This window comes from Phycodurus eques, chromosome 5 (genome assembly GCF_024500275.1).
Source record: "Phycodurus eques isolate BA_2022a chromosome 5, UOR_Pequ_1.1, whole genome shotgun sequence".
Taxonomy (NCBI): domain Eukaryota; kingdom Metazoa; phylum Chordata; class Actinopteri; order Syngnathiformes; family Syngnathidae; genus Phycodurus; species Phycodurus eques.
The window spans coordinates 5708237-5729640 of record NC_084529.1 but is presented as its reverse complement, the minus strand read 5'-3'; the positions used below and the strand labels follow the sequence as shown (position 1 = coordinate 5729640).

Genomic DNA, 21404 nt, shown 5'->3' with positions numbered 1-21404 from the left:
CTACCCCTGGCTACAGGATGAAGCACATCCAGCCTGCATTCCCATCATTTAGTGCTGGGTTTGATGGTTTGTTAACCTTAGAATAGATACTTAGAATACATACACCCATGCATACTGTACATCTACTCATCCACTCACTACATGAATGACTGTACTGAAAAAAATAAAAATTATATATATTTTTATTATTATTATTTATTATTTCACATCATAATTCAGTTTAACTATCTCTGATTTAGTTCAATTGGGTTTCATTTGATTTATATACTTTAATAATGGGTAATCTTTGCATGCCTTTTTTGTCACGATTTTGTTGAGGCTTTTGAGCTGAGGTCATAACAGTAATGATTGACTGACGAGGTGGTTTTCTTTGTTCTTTACTTGTGCTTGTGAGTCTGCAGCCATCCTTGCCTTACAAAAAGTATTTAAAATACTATGGGGAAGGAAAACCCTGGATTGCAATACAGGACAAGTTAGATTAGCCTTCTTGTTTTCCACCAATAGAAGCACACAAAGGAACAAATTGTCTTTTTCACAAAATTTGGCTTCTGTCAGGACTCTGATAATGAGTTGGACCCAAAAGCAGAGGCGAGGGAATGGACAGTTAAAGAACGAATGTTTATTGGGCTATCACTTGGTCGGAGGCAGATAGCTGCAGGCGGGCGAGGAGGTTTCATGGGCTGTGTCCGGGTTGGCAGGTTCTGGAGATGAGCAGGCTTGCAACGGACGAGTCCGATGGTCAGTAAGTGGGAGGAAACAAATGCAGGTTGGCAGGGAACAGAGGCAGGTGGCAGGCTGTGACAAAGAGCAAGAGCGGATCAGAACAATTGTCAAAAGTTTTAAGGGGGCTAAAGGGTAGACAATCGTGAGATTACAAACTCAAAGGAGATAGTAGATAATCTGGCGGTGGTGGAGTCCAGGGCCATATTAAATAGGGCAGCTAATTGGGGATAGAAAACAGCTGCTGAGTAGCTCCAATGCACCACACCTGCAAGAAACCAAACACACACACACACACACATGCCCTCTGGGGCAGAGCTCATGGCTCTGAGATTGCAGACCTAACAGGCTTCAACACACGTGAAGTAACAACATTTGTTTTTTTCTCTCTTCAAAAGTTTTTATTTTAATCATGTGTCATGTGAACACAACAGAAGGCAAATCCCTTCTCATCTAGTAATACAAATATCTCACTAGACAAATGTATTTTGCACAGTTCCAGATCAACAATGTCATTGTCAAACAAGCAATGTAACAAACATTACAAAGTTTGTTCGACACTGCTTGGTTGACAATTGACCAAGATTACTGAAGTTTTTTTGTGAGTAAAGGATTTTGATTGGCTCTTGTGACTGGTGTCATGTATTTGAGTCCAGTTAAGTTTTTGTGTTCCATGTTATCAAAAGGTAGCGTTTTCATTGCTGATTTAATGTTTTACATTACATAACAGGATGATTTCATACTTTTACACATTTTACTGACAGTTTAAGTGAAAAAAAATCGAACTGTGAGGTGTTACAACATGACTTTTATTGCGCTGATTTGTATGTTAACAAAATGTTTTAGTGAGTTAACTCAATGAGAGTGTTTGTATGTTTTTGATTACAGCAGATTTCGACTTTGGAGGTTCCCCTGTAGTCAGAACATTTAAAACGGGCTGTTTTTGTTTTTAACCAATTAAAAAAATTGTCTGTGTGTGCAGGTTACCACTGAGGCAAATGGAACAGATGTTCATTAGATAAGTGTGATTTGAAAAAATAACACACTTTATAATAACAACAAGCTCTGGTTCATTAGAGACAGGAAAGATCAACTAAACACAGTAACGACTCTTTAGACAATGCATGACTGACTTATTTGCCTAGATGGAACCAGTTCAAAAATCTACTTCATCTGAACCTCTACTTAACCCAGGGAGAATGTTTTACCAATTCACACAAACACTCTTATTTCTACCGCTAGAGCAACAACCCCAAAATCTTTTTAAAATCATTTTCCTTTTGTCACCAGTATAAACTGTACTGTGCTGCATTTCCTCATAGTGGGCTTGGGCATTTAATTACTCACCTGCAGAGAGGGGAAGTTGTCTATCAGGTGACTAAGCTTTATTTGTACAAGCACCTTTTTAAAATATTATTAAACCATGTAATAATTGTTGCGTTTAATTTTTGCTGTTAACTTTCTTTCTTTGATGCTGCTGTTAGGGTAAGTAACATAATTTAAAAAGGCTCAGCAGGTAACAACCTAAGGATCAACGAACTGATGCAATTAAAAAAATGGTGGCATCTGTTTGAGGAAGACATTTGTTTACCTTAGGAGGATGAAATACCCAGTATGGGCGCATGCACGGCATGTATTAGAGGGAAGGCCCCTTTTGGCTGAAATGTAGTATGTACTGTACTGTATGTATGTTCACATGTTCGTAGATAGATCTTTTACTGTAGGCTCATGTTAACTTTCCTAATACATGAAAATGGAAGTCATGAAAATGAAAATCTTCAGCTAAACCACTATGAATAAACAGTCAAATCAAAATCTTAATCTTCATTCGAAACAACCCGTCTACCCACCTAGGCGTCTTATCTAAAAATGTTTGCAAGGATGCCCATAACAGGTGTTATTTTTTTACTGACCTTTTCTTTGACTCACAGGTAACCAAAGTCATTTAGTAATGCTTTGGCACAAGTTATGTGCACATCACACCAGTCTTACTGCCCCTAACTGGCTAGCTGTGACATTTATAATTGAATTTAAGATACATCAGTTTGTTTTTGTCATGGTCTGCCCCTGCAGTTCCTTTGTTGGAGCTTGGGTGGCGCTTTGCGCCCCTCTAGCCCTCTCTCTCTCTCTTCCGAGTAATCATCACCACCTCGGCCGTGCAGCTGTTGTCAATCAGCATTCATCATTGCCTGCATTTAAGTCTGCCAGAAACAGGATTCCACTGCCAGAGTATTAACGTTCATCCGTGGTACACCGACTTTCTCCTCGCATGTAAGGTACGATACTCCCCGCAAGGGTACTTACCTCCATGTTCTTCTTCATCCTCAGTGCTACTTCCATGCTCCCCGCCTCACTGTTCTCACCAGCCACGCCGCCAAGCTCTTCCACCTGCTCACGCCACCGCTTCCCGCACGTTCTCCAAGACTTCTTCCGTCAACCCTGATATGATTGTATCGTGACAGAATATTCTGGCCATCATGAACCCAGCAACCCCGGAGGTGTTAAGAGTAGCGCTCACCCACCAAGGCGCCCACATTGGTAGACAGGACAAAGTTCTCCGTGAGCTCATGGAGTCATTAAGCACCCTGTCTCAACAAGTATCTTCCCAAATGCACGCCGGCCACCCTCCCATGAGTATTCCTTCGGAGTCCGCAGCCTCCGATCAATCCCACCTCCTGTAGAAAGAGACTCACGTTCCTCCGCCCGAGCCCTACTCCAGGAACTTAGATTCATGCAGCCAATTCCTCTTAAATTGCACCCTAGTATTCAATCGGCAACCGTTGAACTACCCTACCGAACAATCCAAGGTCACTTTTGTCACCAACCTCCTATGCAGAAAAGCTGCTAAATGGGCAACCGTGCTGTGGCATAATTCCTCCCCGGTGCTCGCGTCATTTGAGTAATTTCCCTCCGAATTTAAAAAGGTCTTCGACCTCCCCGTTCAGGGCAGGGAAACCACTCAACGCCTCCTTAAGGTCACTCAGGGCTCTAGTTCCGTGGCAGGTGGTTAAAAATGCTCAAAAAACCCAATCGGATCCCAAGACTGGACCTCCTGACCGGCTGTTTGTACCCAGTTTGGCAGGTTCTGATGTTCTCCAGTGGGCACACAATTCAAAACTCAACTGTCATCCCGGAACCACCCGCACCATCCAATTCATACAACAGCACTTCTGGTGTCCCAGCCTGGTGAAAGACACCCGGGAGTTGGTCGGAGCCTTCTCTGTCTGTGTCTGAGGAAAGACTTCACATCTGCCCCGAGCTGCTTTGTTGTGGGTGGCGCTTTCCGCCCCTCTCTCCCTCTCCCTCTCCCTCTCTCTCTCTTCCCAATAATCAGCACCATCTTGGCCGCGCACCTGTTGTCAATCAGCATTCATCATTGCCTGCATTTAAGCCTGCCAGATGCAGGATTCCACCACCAGAGTATTAACGTTCATCCGTGGTACACCGGCTTTCTCCTCGCATGTAGGCTACGCTACTCCCCACATCGTACTTACCTCTGTGTTCTTCTTCATCCTCTGTGCTCCTTCCGTGCTCCCCGCCTCGCTGTACTCTCAAGCCACGCACCAAGCTCTTTCACCTGCTCACGCCACCATTCCTACTCCTGACGGTCCACCATAAGGCCTTGAAGATCATACTCTGAACTCTATTCAAAACCATTCTCCTCGACTTCTTCCGCCTCCGTCTGCTTTTGGGTCCATGCAACCCTGATACAACTGTATTGTGACAGTTTTAATGCAATAAACGGTCAGGCTTCCTGTCTACAGTATATTTATGAGCTGCTAACTCCATATGAACCTGACCGCCCATACAGAAGCCTCCTAATGGCCCCCACCCCACCCTACACCAACCCCCACCGACCCCATAAACACACACTGTGGTACAGTGATTCTCAACCAATGTGCCACAGAACATTAGTTACAAATGGTAAATAAGACATTATTAAGCCTTCACTTTAAGACGGCTATTTGTCATGGTCTATGTTTCGGTTTGGATAGTGTTTTGTTTTGTTTCATGTTTTCCGGTGTCCTATGTTGTTCATGTCTAAAGTGCTCATTTAGTCTTGTGTCCACCTGTTCTTGTCAACCTTCTACCTCGTGTCAACCAATCAATTCCCTCCAGCCACTCGTGCTTTGTCCAGGTATTCCTTGTCTCGTCATTTTGTTTTTATTTAGTTCACTGGTTTCTTTCAGTGCAGGTGGTTTGGCTCACCACGGCGCTCTCGGATCGTGGTGAGGCTGGTCTTTTGTTCGCCGGGGGCATGTGTTAAGGAAGTGTGACCTGATTGACCGCAATAAATCCACAGCCGCTGGATGACGCGACGCTGACGTTCCAGGATCAGGCAGGCTTAAATGCAGGTGATAAAGAGGGCTGATTGGTGATAGGTGAGCGGTCGAGGAAGGTGCTGGAAAGAGGGAGTGGAGGGGAGAGGGTGCAAAGCACCACCTAGGCTCCAACAATAGTACTGCAGGGCAGCTCATGACAATGAGGTTGATTCTCAGGTAGGGCAGCGTCTTTTGGCTCAGAATCGGTCTCGTGCCTCAAACATGTAGGGATGTGTAGGCATAAGAAAGTTGCTAGATTAAGTAGCATCCATTTTTCAGGTCATAGTAGTGGCATTTAATTGACAGTTGACAGTTGAGCAGAACATGGTTTCAGCACATTTAGCAGACACACTCAGACACAAGTTTGAAACCTCATTTAATATACTCTATGTGCCGATTTTTTTAATCATTCAAACATGGCAGTGTTAACAACACTCTTCTCTGTGGTTTGTCAAATTTACAAGAAAATTGTTTTTGCTTTCCAAGGTCCTTAAATTCCCCTCCTTGAGTAGTCACCTTGTCGTGGTGGAGGGGTTTGTGTGTCCCAGTGATCCTAGGAGCTAAGTTGTCTGGGGATTTATGCCCCTGGCAGGGTCACCCATGACAAACAGGTCCTAGGTGAGGGACCAGACAAAGCACGGCTCAAACACCCCTAATGATGACAAACAATGGACTTCGTTTTCCCTTGCCCGGACGCGGGTCACCGGGGCCCCCCACTGGAGCCAGGCCTGGTGGTGGGGCTGTAAGGCGAGCACCTGGTGGCCGGGCCTGCACCCATGGGGCCCAGCCGGGCACAGCCCGAAAGGGTAACGTGGGTCCCCCTTCCCATGGGCTCACCACCTGTGGGAGGGGCCATAGGGGTTGGGTGCAGTGTGAGCTGGGCGGTGGCCGAAGGCGGGGACCTTGGCGATCCGATCCCCGGCTACAGAAGCTGGCTCTAGGGACATGGAATGTCACCTCTCTGGCAGGGAAGGAGCCCGAGATGGTGTGTGAGGTCGAGAAGTTCCGACTAGATATAGTCGGACTCGCCTCCACACACAGCTTGGGCTCTGGTACCAGTCCTCTCGAAAGGGGTTTGACTCTCTTCCACTCTGGAGTTGCCCACGGTGAGAGGCGCCGAGCAGGTGTGGGTATACGTATTGCCCCCCGGCTCGGCGCCTGTACGTTGGGGTTCACCCCGGTGGACGAGATGGTAGCCTCCCTCCGCCTTCGGGTGGGGGGACGGGTCCTGACTGTTGTTTGTGCCTATGCACCAAACAACAGTTCAGAGTACCCACCCTTTTTGGAGTCCTTGGAGGGGGTGCTGGAGAGCGCTCCCGCTGGGGATTCCATTGTTCTGTTGGGGGACTTCAATGCTCACGTGGGCAATGACAGTGAGACCTGGAAGAGCGTGATTGGGAGGAACGCCCCCCCCCCCCCGATCAGAACCCGAGCGGTGTTCTGTTATTGGACTTCTGTGCTCGTCATGGATTGTCCATAACGAACACCATGTTCAAGCATAAGGGTGTCCACACGTGCACTTGGCACCAGGACACCCTAGGTCGCAGTTCGATGATCGACTTTGTGGTCATGTCATCGGACTTGCGGCCACATGTCTTGGACACTCGGGTGAAGAGAGGGGCGGAGCTGTCAACTGATCACCACCTGGTGGTGAGTTGGCTCCGATGGTGGAGGAAGATGCCGGTCCGACGTGGCAGGCCCAAACGTATTGTGAGGGTCTGCTGGGAACGTCTGGCAGAATCCCCTGTCAGAAGGAGTTTCAACTGCCACCTCCGACAGAACTTTGCTCATGTTCCGGGGGAGGCTGGGGACATCGAGTCCGAGTGGACCATGTTCCACGCCTCCATTGCTGAGGCGGCCGACCGGAGCTGTGGCCGTAAGGTGGTCGGTGCCTGTCGTGGCAGCAATCCCCGAACCCGTTGGTGGACACCAACGGTGAGGTGCTGAAGAAGGAGTCCTATTGGGCCTTTTTGGCCTGTGGGACTCCTGAGGCAGCTGATGGGTACCGGCTGGCCAAGCGGAATGCAGCTCTGGTGGTCGCTAAAGCAAAAACTCGGGTGTGGGAGGAGTTCGGTGAGGCCATGGAGAAAGACTTCCGGACGGCTTTGAGGAAATTCTGGTCCACCATCCGACGTCTCAGGAGAGGAAAACAGTGCACCACCAACACTGTGTATAGCGGGGATGGGGCGCTGCTGACCTCGGCTCGGGACGTTGTGAGTCGGTGGGGAGAATACTTCGAAGACCTCCTCAAACCCACCGACACGCCTTCCCATGAGGAAGCAGAGTGTGGGTTCTCTGAGGCGGGCTCTCCTATCTCTGGGTTTGAGGTCACCGAGGTAGTTAAAAAGCTCCTCGGTGGCAGGGCCCCGGGGGTGGATGAGATTCGCCCGGAGTTCCTAAAGGCTCTGGATGTTGTGGGGCTGTCCTGGTTGACACGCCTCTGCAACATCGCGTGAACATCGGGGACAGTGCCTCTGGATTGGCAGACTGGGGTGGTGGTCCCCCTTTTTAAGAAGCGGGACCGGAGGGTGTGTTCCAACTACAGGGGCATCACACTGCTCAGCCTCCCTGGTAAGGTCTATTCAGGGGTGCTGGAGAGGAGGGTCCGTCGGGAAGTCGAATCTCAGATTCAGGAGGAGCAGTGTGGTTTTCGTCCTGGCCGTGGAACAGTGGACCAGCTCTACACCCTCGGCAGGGTCCTCGAGGGTGAATGGGAGTTCACCCAACCAGTCTACATGTGTTTTGTGGACTTGGAGAAGGCGTTCGACCGTGTCCCTCGGAGAGTCCTGTGGAGGGTGCTTCAGGATTATGGGGTACCGAACACCCTGATACGGGCTGTTCGGTCCCTGTACGACCGGAGTCAGAATTTGGTCCGCATATCCGGCAGTAAGTCGGACTCGTTCCCGGTGAGGGTTGGACTCCGCCAAGGCTGCCCTTTGTCGCCGATTCTGTTCATAACTTTTATGGACAGAATTTCTAGGCGCAGCCAAGGCGTAGAGGGGGTCCGGTTTGGTGGCCTCAGTATTGCATCTCTGCTTTTTGCTGATGATGTGGTTCTGTTGGCTTCATCAAACCGTGAGCTCCAACTCTCACTGGAGCAGTTCGCAGCCGAGTGTGAAGGGGCTGGGATGAGAATCAGCACCTCCAAATCTGAGACCATGGTCCTCAGTCGGAAAAGGGTGGCATGCCCTCTCCAGGTCGGGGATGAGATCCTTCCCCAAGTGGAGGAGTTCAAGTATCTTGGGGTCTTGTTCACGAGTGAGGGAAGAATGGAACGGGAGATCGACAGACGGATCGGTGCAGCGTCTGCAGTGATGCGGACTTTGTATCGGTCCGTTGTGGTAAAGAAGGAGCTAAGCCGAAAGGCGAAGCTCTCAATTTACCGGTCGATCTTCGTTCCTACCCTCACCTATGGTCATGAGCTGTGGGTCGTGACCGAAAGAACGAGATCCCGGATACAAGCGGCCGAAATGAGTTTCCTCCGCAGGGTGTCCGGGCTCTCCCTTAGAGATAGGGTGAGAAGCTCGGTCATCCAGGAGGATTTCAGAGTAGAGCCGCTGCTCCTCCGCATTGAGAGGAGCCAGATGAGGTGGCTGGGGCATCTGATTCGGATGCCTCCCGGACGCCTCCCTGGTGGGGTGTTCCGGGCACGTCCCACCGGGAGGAGACCCCGGGGATGACCCAGGACACGCTGGAGAGACTACGTCCTTCGGCTGGCCTGGGAACGCCTCAGGATCCCTCCGGAAGAGCTGGATGAAGTGGCTCGGGAGAGGGAAGTCTGGGCGTCCCTGCTAAAGCTACTGCCCCTGCGACCCGACCCGGATAAGCGGTAGAAAATGGATGGATGGATGGATGGAGGTCCTTAAATTGACAATTAAGAAAAACAAAAAGCTCAACTACCAACCCAGAAAGCAAGCACTATGTTCATGAGTAACAGTGGTATCCTGCATGGTCCAGCCAACCCTGGGTTTGAACAGACCAGGGTGATGGTCCTCCTTTTTCATAAGGGGGACCCGGCGCTGTGTTCGACCTACAGAATGAACACACTCCTCAGCCACCCTAGTAAGAAAGGAAGACAGACTGCGTTTTGTCAGTGATTCTGTTCCTTTATGGACAGAATTTCTAGGCGCAGCTGAAGTGTTGAGTGGGTCCAGTTCGCTGGTCTCAGTATTACAGCTCTGCTTTTTGCAGATTATGTGATTCTGTTGAGTTCATGAAGACTTAATCTTCAACTCTCACTGGACAGGTTCTCACCTGAGTGTGAAACAATTGGGATAACAATCAGCAAATCCAAATATGAGGCCATTGTCCTCAGTTGGAAAAGGGCGGAGTGCCCTCTCCGGGTCGGGAATGGGATCCTCCTTCAAGTGCAGGAGTCTTGGGGTCTTGTTGACAAATGAGGAGAGAATGAAATGGGAGAGTCACATGTAAATTGGTGAAACGTCTGCAATGATGCGGACTCTGCATTGATCTGTCATAGTGAAGAAGGAGCTGAGCCAAAAGGGGAAGCTCTCGATTTATTGGTTGAGCGATGTTCCCATTCTCAGCTATGATCACAAGCTGTGGCTCATGAATGAAAGTAGATTGCGGATACAAGCGGCCAAGATTAATTTCCTCTGCATGGTGTCTGGGCTCTCCCTTATTGATAGGCTGAAAAGCATGGTAAATCACGAGGGGCTCAGAATAGAGCTGCTCCTCTTCCACATCGAGAGGGAGTGGATCTCAGGCATCTGGATAGGTAACCTAGGACATGTTGGAAAGACTGTCGCTTGGTTGGCCTGGGAATGCCTTGGGATCCCCCCGGAATAGCTGGGGAGAGGGAAGTCTGGGCTTCCCTGCTTAAGCTACTGGCCCCGCAACCCAACCCGGATATAGTTTTGTTCTTGTACAAGATATTAGAGCATATGACTGTGACACTCATTTTTTTGCGTGCGTTTGTCCATTTGTATCTGGTCTATTAGTAATCCATTCATCCATCCATCCATCCATTTTCTGATCCGCTAGTCCTCACTAGAGTCGCGGGCATGCTGGAGCCTATCCCAGCTATCATCGTACAGGAGGCGGGGTACACCCTGAACTGGTTGCCAGGCAATCGCAGGGCACATACAAACAAACAATCATTCACACTCACACTCACACCTACGGGCAATTTAGAGTTTTCAATTAACCTACCATGAATGTTTTTGGGATGTGGGAAGAAACCGGAGTGCCCGGAGAAAAGCCACGCAGGGACGGGGAGAACATGCAAACTCCACACAGGCGGGGCTGGGGATTGAACCCCGGTCCTCAGAACTGTGAGGCTAACGCTATAACCAGTCGCCCACCGTGCCACCTATTAGTAATCCAATTAACCATATTATTAGAAACTGTAACATATACCAAAACTGTCTGCAAACCACATTGGAGTGTGTGCGTGTGTGTTTGTGTGTGTGTGTGTGTGTGTGTGTGTGCGTGTGTGTGTCTGCAGTACAGGTATATTGAAAGAGAACACTCAAAAATAATACAACAAACAATAAACATCACAGCATTAATCAGACAGATGGAAGTATAAATGCATTTCTGAAACAGAATTTGACAATATTTGTATCATTTACATCCATCCATCCATTTTCAACACCACTTATCCTGGTTAGGGGCACTGGAGCCTATCCCAGCTGACTTCGGGCAAAAGGCGAACTACACCCTGAACTGGTCGCTAGTCAGTCGCAGGGCACATATACACACGGACAACCATTGGCACTCACACCGTCCCTGAGTGGGAACTGAACCCACGCTGCCCCCACCAAAGTCAGGCGAGTGTACCACTACACCATCAGTGACTGTATAATTTACATTCATGTAAAAAATGCCAGCAATGCCCTATATCCACTGAAGCCAATACTTTTTCTGTGTTTGTGTGCGGGTGTGCATGCTTGGTTGTGTGCTTGTGTGTGTGTGTGTGTGTGTGTGTGTATGTTGAGACCTAGGATGTGTGTCATGAATTCATGCATGCACTGAATTAATTCTAAGTGTGTGTGTGTTGAAGCATGGACTGTATTAATTGTATGTGCATGTGCATTCATGCAGTGCAAGAGTGCCTGTAAACCTAAACAAGTACAATTTAAAAACTGAACGTTTTCAGAAATTGAATGCATTATGGAATCTTAATTCACTATGAGCTTTAATGTGTTCATGTCCTTTTTCAAAGCAGTCATTTTAAAATGGTAAAACAAACAAAAAAATGCCTTCAGCAATCGAAGATCATCTGCCCTTCAATTTGAGCGTTTTGCTATACAACAATTGCAATTGCAAATAGAGCATACATGGCTCACGTTTTTATTTATTAATCGTCACTATGCTAAGTGAAGCGACTTGACAATGAAATTAAAAATGTTCCTGTAGTGTGGTGCATCCTGCAATAAATAGAACTTAATGGTCAATGTTTTACTTATTATTTATCTGATTTTACTGGTTAGCGCGTCAGCCTCACAGTTCTGAGGACCCGGGTTCAATCCCCGGCCCCGCCTGTGTGGAGTTTGCATTTTCTCCCCGTGCCTGCGTGGGTTTTCTCCGGGCACTCCGGTTTCCTCCCACATCCCAAAAACATGCATTAATTGGAGACTCTAATTTGCCCGTAGGCATGACTGTGAGTGCGAATGGTTGTTTGTTTCTATCTATGTGCCCTGCGATTGGCTGGCAACCAGTTCAGGGTGTACCCCGCCTCCTGCCTGATGAGAGCTGGGATAGGCTCCGGCACACCCGCGACCCTAGTGAGGATAAGCGGTACGGAAGATGAATGAATGAATGAATAATGTTGGTGTTACACAAGCTACAGTCAGTTTGAGGAGCGATTGGGGGGCTTCAAATGTCATCAAATGTCTACTTGGCCTTGAATATAACCAAATAGATCTTATCTGTAACTTTTATTGAGTGAAATAAATCCAGCCCTGTTGGAGCTTGGGTGGCGCTTTGCGCCCCTCTCGCCCTCTCTCTCTCTCTTCCGAGTAATCATCACCACCTCGGCCGTGCAGCTGTTGTCAATCAGCATTCATCATTGCCTGCATTTAAGTCTGCCAGAAACAGGATTCCACTGCCAGAGTATTAACGTTCATCCGTGGTACACCGACTTTCTCCTCGCATGTAAGGTACGATACTCCCCGCAAGGGTACTTACCTCCATGTTCTTCTTCATCCTCAGTGCTCCTTCCATGCTCCCCGCCTCACTGTTCTCACCAGCCACGCCGCCAAGCTCTTCCACCTGCTCACGCCACCGCTTCCCGCACGTTCTCCAAGACTTCTTCCGTCAACCCTGATATGATTGTATCGTGACAGAATATTCTGGCCATCATGAACCCAGCAACCCCGGAGGTGTTAAGAGTAGCGCTCACCCACCAAGGCGCCCACATTGGTAGACAGGACAAAGTTCTCCGTGAGCTCATGGAGTCATTAAGCACCCTGTCTCAACAAATATCTTCCCAAATGCACGCCGGCCACCCTCCCATGAGTATTCCTTCGGAGTCCGCAGCCTCCGATCAATCCCACCTCCTGTAGAAAGAGACTCACGTTCCTCCGCCCGAGCCCTACTCCAGGAACTTAGATTCATGCAGCCAATTCCTCTTAAATTGCACCCTAGTATTCAATCGGCAACCGTTGAACTACCCTACCGAACAATCCAAGGTCACTTTTGTCACCAACCTCCTATGCAGAAAAGCTGCTAAATGGGCAACCGTGCTGTGGCATAATTCCTCCCCGGTGCTCGCGTCATTTGAGTCATTTCCCTCCGAATTTAAAAAGGTCTTCGACCTCCCCGTTCAGGGCAGGGAAACCACTCAACGCCTCCTTAAGGTCACTCAGGGCTCTAGTTCCGTGGCAGGTGGTTAAAAATACTCAAAAAACCCAATCGGATCCCAAGACTGGACCTCCTGACCGGCTGTTTGTACCCAGTTTGGCAGGTTCTGATGTTCTCCAGTGGGCACACAATTCAAAACTCAACTGTCATCCCGGAACCACCCGCACCATCCAATTCATACAACAGCACTTCTGGTGTCCCAGCCTGGTGAAAGACACCCGGGAGTTGGTCGGAGCCTTCTCTGTCTGTGTCTGAGGAAAGACTTCACATCTGCCCCGAGCTGGTTTGTTGTGGGTGGCGCTTTCCGCCCCTCTCTCCCTCTCCCTCTCCCTCTCTCTCTCTTCCCAATAATCAGCACCATCTTGGCCGCGCACCTGTTGTCAATCACCATTCCTCATTGCCTGCATTTAAGCCTGCCAGATCCACGATTCCACCACCAGAGTATTAACGTTCATCCGTGGTACACCGGCTTTCTCCTCGCATGTAGGCTACGCTACTCCCCACATCGTACTTACCTCTGTGTTCTTCTTCATCCTCTGTGCTCCTTCCGTGCTCCCCGCCTCGCTGTACTCTCAAGCCACGCACCAAGCTCTTTCACCTGCTCACGCCACCATTCCTACTCCTGACGGTCCACCATCAGGCCTTGAAGATCATACTCTGAACTCTATTCAAAACCATTCTCCTCGACTTCTTCCGCCTCCGTCTGCTTTTGGGTCCATTCAACCCTGATACAACTGTATTGTGACAGTTTTAATGCAATAAACGGTCAGGCTTCCTGTCTACAGTATATTTATGAGCTGCTAACTCCATATGAACCTGACCGCCCATACAGAAGCCTCCTAATGGCCCCCACCCCACCCTACACCAACCCCCACCGACCCCATAAACACACACTGTGGTACAGTGATTCTCAACCAATGTGCCACAGAACATTAGTTACAAATGGTAAATAAGACATTATTTAGCCTTCACTTTAAGACGGCTATTTGTCATGGTCTATGTTTCGGTTTGGATAGTGTTTTGTTTTGTTTCATGTTTTCCGGTGTCCTATGTTGTTCATGTCTAAAGTGCTCATTTAGTCTTGTGTCCACCTGTTCTTGTCAACCTTCTACCTCGTGTCAACCAATCAATTCTCTCCAGCCACTCGTGTTTTGTCCAGGTATTCCTTGTCTCGTCATTTTGTTTTTATTTAGTTCACTGGTTTCTTTCAGTGCAGGTGGTTTGGCTCACCATGGCGCTCTCGGATCGTGGTGAGGCTGGTCTTTTGTTCGCCGGGGGCATGTGTTAAGGAAGTGTGACCTGATTGACCGCAATAAATCCACAGCCGCTGGATGACGCGACGCTGACGTTCCAGGATCAGGCAGGCTTAAATGCAGGTGATAATGAGGGCTGATTGGTGATAGGTGAGCGGTCGAGGAAGGTGCTGGAAAGAGGGAGTGGAGGGGAGAGGGTGCAAAGCACCACCTAGGCTCCAACAATAGTACTGCAGGGCAGCTCATGACAATGAGGTTGATTCTCAGGTAGGGCAGCGTCTTTTGGCTCAGAATCGATCTCGTGCCTCAAACATGTAGGGATGTGTAGGCATAAGAAAGTTGCTAGATTAAGTAGCATCCATTTTTCAGGTCATAGTAGTGGCATTTAATTGACAGTTGACAGTTGAGCAGAACATGGTTTCAGCACATTTAGCAGACACACTCAGACACAAGTTTGAAACCTCATTTAATATAGTCTATGTGCCGATTTTTTTAATCATTCAAACATGGCAGTGTTAACAACACTCTTCTCTGTGGTTTGTCAAATTTACAAGAAAATTGTTTTTGCTTTCCAAGGTCCTTAAATTCCCCTCCTTGAGCAGTCACCTTGTCGTGGTGGAGGGGTTTGTGTGTCCCAGTGATCCTAGGAGCTACGTTGTCTGGGGCTTTATGCCCCTGGCAGGGTCACCCATGACAAACAGGTCCTAGGTGAGGGACCAGACAAAGCACGGCTCAAACACCCCTAATGATGACACACAATGGACTTCGTTTTCCCTTGCCCGGACGCGGGTCACCGGGGCCCCCCACTGGAGCCAGGCCTGGTGGTGGGGCTGTAAGGCGAGCACCTGGTGGCCGGGCCTGCACACCCGCGACCCTAGTGAGGATAAGCGGTACGGAAGATGAATGAATGAATGAATAATGTTGGTGTTACACAAGCTACAGTCAGTTTGAGGAGCGATTGGGGGGCTTCAAATGTCATCAAATGTCTACTTGGCCTTGAATATAACCAAATAGATCTTATCTGTAACTTTTATTGAGTGAAATAAATCCAGCCCTGTTGACATTGAACTTTATTTAAAGAGCCTGTAAAGTAAAAAAAAAATGTCATAAATTTGACACACTACAGAGAAGAGTATTTTTTACAAGCCGGCCAACTTTGAATAAGTTAAAAAATTGGCAATATATTGGTACATAAAAATCAAGCTTCAGAATGGTGAAGAACTGAGACGTTCTCTCAGCTTTCAGAGGCTGTGGGCGTGTTGCTGAATGCTCTGAAAATGCCGCCCCGAAGAACTTTCTGATGTCAATCAAATATGCGCATTCTCTCCAGGCTCCTCCCCAGCGATGTACATGTTCTCACGGGCCACATACTGCCACTCTGTGGTGGTCAGCCAGTGGCACTGGCAGAATTTCCCCTCCTTTGCCGCCGTTGAAACCCAGTGGGCATTTGGTGGAATCATAGTCACCCTTGGTGTACTCTGAGGCGGCCACAGAAGCACAATGAACCGATCCCCTGAGTTGTTTGTTTCTCCTCCTCCTTGCCCCACGACGTCCCGACCGGCCAACAAGTACTCTGAGGCTGATTGGCCTAACGCCATTGCGCCGCTACTAACGGCTACTTACTCTAGCCGCTGGTGGGCTGGGGTGGGGCGTCTGAGCCATCCGGGTGGCCACTGTCTCACAATGTGCGCCACGTGGGTGCACATGGCAGAGACTGGAGCCCAAATAACACATGACACTTAAGCGAAGTGAAGATATATTTTTCCAGGTTGTAGGCATTGCTTCATGGCTAACTGCACGCTCTAGTGGTAGAAATGGGCCAAGTTATTATTACGAAGGAAGTGGCCCCTTTGCGCCGAATAGCCACTGTTGGAATAAAAGGCGTTCAATACTTATTTAGTAGAGGGAAGCTTACTGATGCCAGAAGAAACTGGGAATTCGTTTTAGCACCGCCCAAAAAATCCATACAACTGAGATGGTGAAATAGAGTTTGCACGATTTCAGCACTTATCTTCAAACATATTTATATTTAGAAATAAATCACGAAAATGACTCTCTTGTTCTTAAAGAAATTATCACTTTTAAGTTGCATCCATCCATCCATTTTCTGAGCCGCTTATGCTCACATGGGTCGCGGGCGTGCCGGATCCTATCCCAGCTATCATCGGGCAGGAGGCGGGGTACACCCTGAACTGGTTGCCAGCCAATCGTAGGGCACATATAAACAAATAACCATTTGCATCCACATCTATGGGCAATATTAGAATCTTCAATTAACCTAATACATGTTTTTGGGATGTGGGAGGAAACCAGAGTGCCCAGAGAAACCCCACGCAGGCACGGGGAAAGCATGCAAACTCCACACAGGCGGGGCCGGGGATTGAACCCCGATCCTCACAACTGTGAGGCAAACGCTCTGTAACCAGTCGCCCACCGTGCCGCCACTTTTAAGTTGATTAGAAAAATAATTCAACATCAGTCTTCTTGTCTGCATGTTTCGAACAGACAGACCTCATTAGAGAGACAAATACAATGTAATGTTAAATGACATGGAAACTGAATCATCTAACAATACATGCCCACACATATGGTGCAGCTGCTAAGTGTGTGATGGAGGGGGTTGGGGGTACGTGAGTGTGTGTGTGCGTGCGTGTGTTAGTGTGTTTGCATGTGTGTGTGTGTGTGTGTGTGTGTGCGTGTGTTATGTGTATGTGTGTGCGCTTTTTGTTTGCCTGCCCAGACACATCATGTTTTGTCTTTGTCCTGAATTAAGGCCCTTGGTCACATGCAAACATCATACCACGGCAGGAAGTGAGAGAAAGCAATTTCGCTAATGAGATTTGTTTACCCATCTTCCACACTTTTTGGAGAGTTCAGCCAAAATACCATGCTGCTCGGTAAATAAGCCAAAATACCATGCTGCTCGGTAAATAAGCCAAAATACCATGCTGCTCGGTAAATAAAGTTAAAAACATAATACAAGACTGATTCTTGATAACACTACACTGGTAGATACCAACATCAACTCCATCCTCTAAAAGGCCCAGCAAAGGATGTACTTCCTGCGGCTTGTGAGGAAGCACGGCCTGCCACAGGAGCTGTTGAGGCAGTTCTACACAGCGGCCATTGAATCAGTCCTGTGTTCTTCCATCACAGTCTGGTTTGGTGCTGCTACAAAAAAGGACAAACTCCGACTGCAACGGGCAATGAAAACTGCTGAAACAATTGTCGGTACCCGCCTATCTACCCTTGAGGACTTACATGCTGCCAGAACTAAGGCAAGAGCATGCAAAATTGTCTTGGACCCTTTATATTCTGGTTACCACCTCTTCCAGCTTCCATTTCCTCAGGCCGGCACTATCGATCAATGCAAACTAAAACAAGCAGACATTCCAACAGCTGCTTACCTCTTGCCATTAACTTCTTTAACAGTTAATTTACAATTCCATTGCAACTTAAAAGTGATCATTTCTTTAAGAACAAGAGTCATTTTCATGATTTATTTCTAAATATAAATATGTTTGAAGATAAGTGCTGAAAACGTGCAAACTCTATTTCACCATCTCAGTTGTATGGATTTTTTGGGCGGGGCTAAAATGAATTCCCAGTTATGCACTTGGGCTTCTGGCATCAGTAAGCTTCCCTCTACTATCCATCCATCCATTTTCAACACCGCTTATCCTGGTTAGGGTCGAAAAAGATTGCCGACAAACACATCCAGCCCAACCACATCACCAACACGGACGCTCACTTTCGACATCCCGGTGAACAACACTGTAGAGAAGAAGGGGACCACCACGTTAGCGATACGCACAATGGGGCACGAGAAGTCGGCTTTTACTGTTGTGCTTGGTTGCCATGGTAATGGACAGAAACTGCCTCCTATGGTGATTTTTAAGAGGAAGACGCTGCCTAAAGAAATGTTTCCAGCCGAAGTCATCGTTAAGGCCAATCAAAAGGGCTGGATGGACGAGGAGAAAATGAGAGAGTGGCTGAGTGAGGTGTACGTAAAGAGACCGGATGTTTTTTTTCCATGCGTCACCGTCCCTGTTGATCTGTGACTCCACGCGCACCCATCTCACAGCCGCTGTGAAAAACCAAGTACAACTAAGACTGGGAGGCAACGCCGGGCCAGTTACGCCACCATATGTGAATGGATTGTGGATGACAATAACTCTGACTCTGACAATGACGAGAGGGAACCCGCCGTGTTTGTTGGAGAACTTGCTCAGCTGTTCATTTCGGATACAGAAGATGAGGACTTTGATGGATTTGTGGATGAGGATTGATCAAAAAATAACATGAGTACATTGTTAAAAACTTCAATAAAGTACAACCGAACTCAGTTTTGCTCCCGCTGCCTTTTTAAAAACATTGTTTTACCGTGCATGCATGCTACCGTATGTTTTCAGAGAGCATATGTTTTACAACATGCCTGCGCCCTATAATATGGTGCGCCTTATATATGTGTTAAATACAGAAATAGACCCCGTAACTGAGACTGCGCCTTTTAATGTGGTAGTGACCCATGCAGGCGCAATGAAATGCATAGTTAAAAGGATTTTTTTTTTCAGAAGTGATATGGCATAATAGACAATATGTCAGAATATTTTTTGTTACTGGTAGGGATTTTTTCCAGACTTTGTACAAGAATAAGTACTTACATTCGAGTACTCACGAATACTAAGTATCGATACTTAGTTGCCATGTTAAAAATGTCTTTTAATTTCATCAAGTTCTGTATTGTTCAAATACACAAAACGCAAAGCTTTCTTGGACATGGCATGCTCAACATGTTTTACTCAAATAGAACACTTTTTCGACACTTTTTTTCAGACCGATACCAGTACGAGTACTCGAGTACTCACCGATACTTATACTGAGTACCAATACTACTAGCACTTTTGATAGATACATTTTCAATTAACACAATGAGATAGAATTGTGACGGGAGACATTTCTTCCTTTCTGACACACATGATTATTCGCCGATGTGTCAAACCGCCACAGTGTAGCACCAAATACTGGCAAGGAGGACTTACCTGATGTCAGATTTGTTTTGCTTTAAGTGCTGGTGGCTGTTATCAGCAGCCTTCAACTCCACACCTTGAAATAAGGCTGGTCGTACTTGCCCATCCCTACTATGAGCAAGCCACCCATTTTTGCCTTCGCAAGTCTTCAGTAAACGATAGTGTTTTGGGTTTATTTCTTCGCTTTTCCACCATATGATATCTTTTACATTAAAAAGAAGTTGTTTGTTTTTGAGCCTGAAAAACAACAAAGACAACATTAGGTAAGTGATTTTTTTGACTCACAGTATTTGTGTGTAATTTTTGTTTTAAATATATTTTATAATGCCAATTCAATCATGTGTACTGCGATTGTTTCCGCAGCGTTCTGCAACTTCCTGTGTCAAGGTTTTGACTTATTTCCTGTCCTTGAAGAGTAAATTCCAACGCAGACAGGCATAAATAACCATAAATATGAAGACAAGTTAGCTTGGCTAACCAGCGTGCCTACGTGTTAATGTTCCCCTCAAAGGCAAAGCATGGATATTGAAAATAACCGTTAACTTGTTTATTTCTGAACCGATTTTCACAAGGCTTACTTTTTTTTGTCAACGTCAAAGCATGTTCCATCAATACAGTACATTTAAAAAAAAAATAATTAAAACAAATAAAAGTTTTTACCAGTTCCCTTGTTGTGATTGTACAGCATTGTGTACAACCGTATGCAGCACAATGTGCTGCCCTCATTGTTCTTTTGATTTTCTTGCAAACCACATACATGGGAAGCGCTGACGACTTTGCCCTTCCTAGTTTAGCGTCACTGTAGGCATGAAAAGGTCTGTTGTATCTCCCTATTCATATCTGTGGACATAACAATCATAATATCACAACATCATTATTTGTGAATAGAATACACTTAAGGAGTGTGGAAATGACTGTGTTGATAGCAAAACAAGGTGAAAGGAGCTTACTTAATGTCTGTCTGAAAAAAGGAACCATGCAGAATAAGTATACCAACAGATTTAAGCTATTTACAATACTGTATGGCAAAAATGAGGGCAAATACTGAAATAAAAGTGAGGTATCAAAGAGATGTATGGTATTTTTTTAGTTGTAAGAGGGCAGTAGTATTGATAACTGTTTTTTATGGCAGGAGAGAGAAGGACACAGAGAGGGAGGAGAGGAAAAGTTGCTAATGGACTGTGAGCTGTTGGTATTGATCAGGCACACAGACATAGAGGTGAGATGCAGCACAATGACCTGACAGCGCTGCTGATCGAAAACTAATTCCCCTCCATCGTAATCATCATCTTCTTCATCACTGTCGTCACAATCCCATCAAAGCCACAGATGGGACATGGTTCAGCCACAATAACATTGTCTGTAGAAATGGAAAATAAATTGTGATTCTCACAAATGTTCTGTCAGATGCTAAAGAACTAAGAGTGATATCTACTGATAGGCAGGATTTGCTTGTTTATTAAACTAATTTTTAGTCATGCTTATACAGTATAGACACAGCCTCTTCATGCAAACTAATCTTTCATTACTGACAATGCACTAGTTTTACAACCACTGATGTCACTTCAGAATCGGAATCGGAATCGGAATCGGAATCATCTTTATTTGCCAAGTATGTCAAAAACACACGAGTAATTTGTCTCCGGTAGTTGGAGCCGCTCTAGTACGACAACAGACAAGTCGATTGACAGAGAATACGTTTGAAACATAAAAACACAGTCACTGAGCAATAAAAGGTTACCAGTAATGTGGTAATGCCGGTACATTTTTTTTATTTTTTTGACAATTCTGCAGTCCTGTCATATTGTCCATATATTTTTTTAATTGGTGCTGCTTGCTTAAAACTAGATGGGGCCTGAAAGTAACCTTGGCCGCTGGTAGCTGTGTGCTTGTGTAACTTGTTTATCACAGGATGGCGCCATCAACAGGAACCAGATAGGGCGAATGCCGCAGAACAAGGACAAGTTGGAGCCACGCGTACCTTTACTGTTATCTATAAGTTGTGAGGGCTGCAAGGGAAAGGTGCTTTTTTTTCTCTCCATCTGCAGCGCGGTTGCGAGGTTGGTTTCAGGGAGAGAGAAACAGCCCAGAATTCTGTGACTCTGGAATCTGACTGGACTCCTGAGATAAAAACACTGAACAAATGGCAACTCTTTTGTGAGTTTCTTTTTTGGTGACCCTTTTGTTGAAAAATTAACACCCAGTGGTGAGTTTGGCAAAGGTTTATTAATTTTCGCCTCTGGCCTTGGGTG

At 46.8% G+C, this 21404-nt stretch overlaps 1 protein-coding gene and 1 long non-coding RNA gene across 6 annotated transcripts in view; one reads left to right on the top strand and one right to left on the bottom strand.

Annotated features, from left to right (window-relative positions):
* Nucleotides 1–387: 387 nt before the first annotated feature.
* On the bottom strand, nucleotides 388–19903 carry LOC133402951 (uncharacterized). 2 transcript variants are annotated; one of them, XR_009768593.1, is made up of 4 exons: nucleotides 19813–19903; nucleotides 19165–19389; nucleotides 880–940; nucleotides 388–795 (listed from the first exon to the last, which is right to left on the bottom strand). It is a non-coding gene; the product is annotated as an uncharacterized LOC133402951 (long non-coding RNA). The 2 variants fall into 2 exon arrangements; XR_009768592.1 differs by having other exon boundaries at nucleotides 388–940.
* ska1 (spindle and kinetochore associated complex subunit 1) overlaps nucleotides 19168–21404 on the top strand; it is a 29959-nt gene continuing 27722 nt past the window's right edge. Inside the window, exons 1-3 of one of the 4 annotated variants that reach the window (XM_061677305.1) lie at nucleotides 19168–19415; nucleotides 20285–20371; nucleotides 21201–21309. In XM_061677305.1, the coding sequence (XP_061533289.1) occupies nucleotides 20327–20371; nucleotides 21201–21309 (154 nt within the window). In that variant the 5' untranslated portion in view covers nucleotides 19168–19415; nucleotides 20285–20326. Of the gene's footprint in view, nucleotides 19416–20284; nucleotides 21310–21404 lie in introns of those variants that run through there. The other 3 variants (XM_061677312.1, XM_061677310.1, XM_061677309.1) reach the window with 3 other exon arrangements.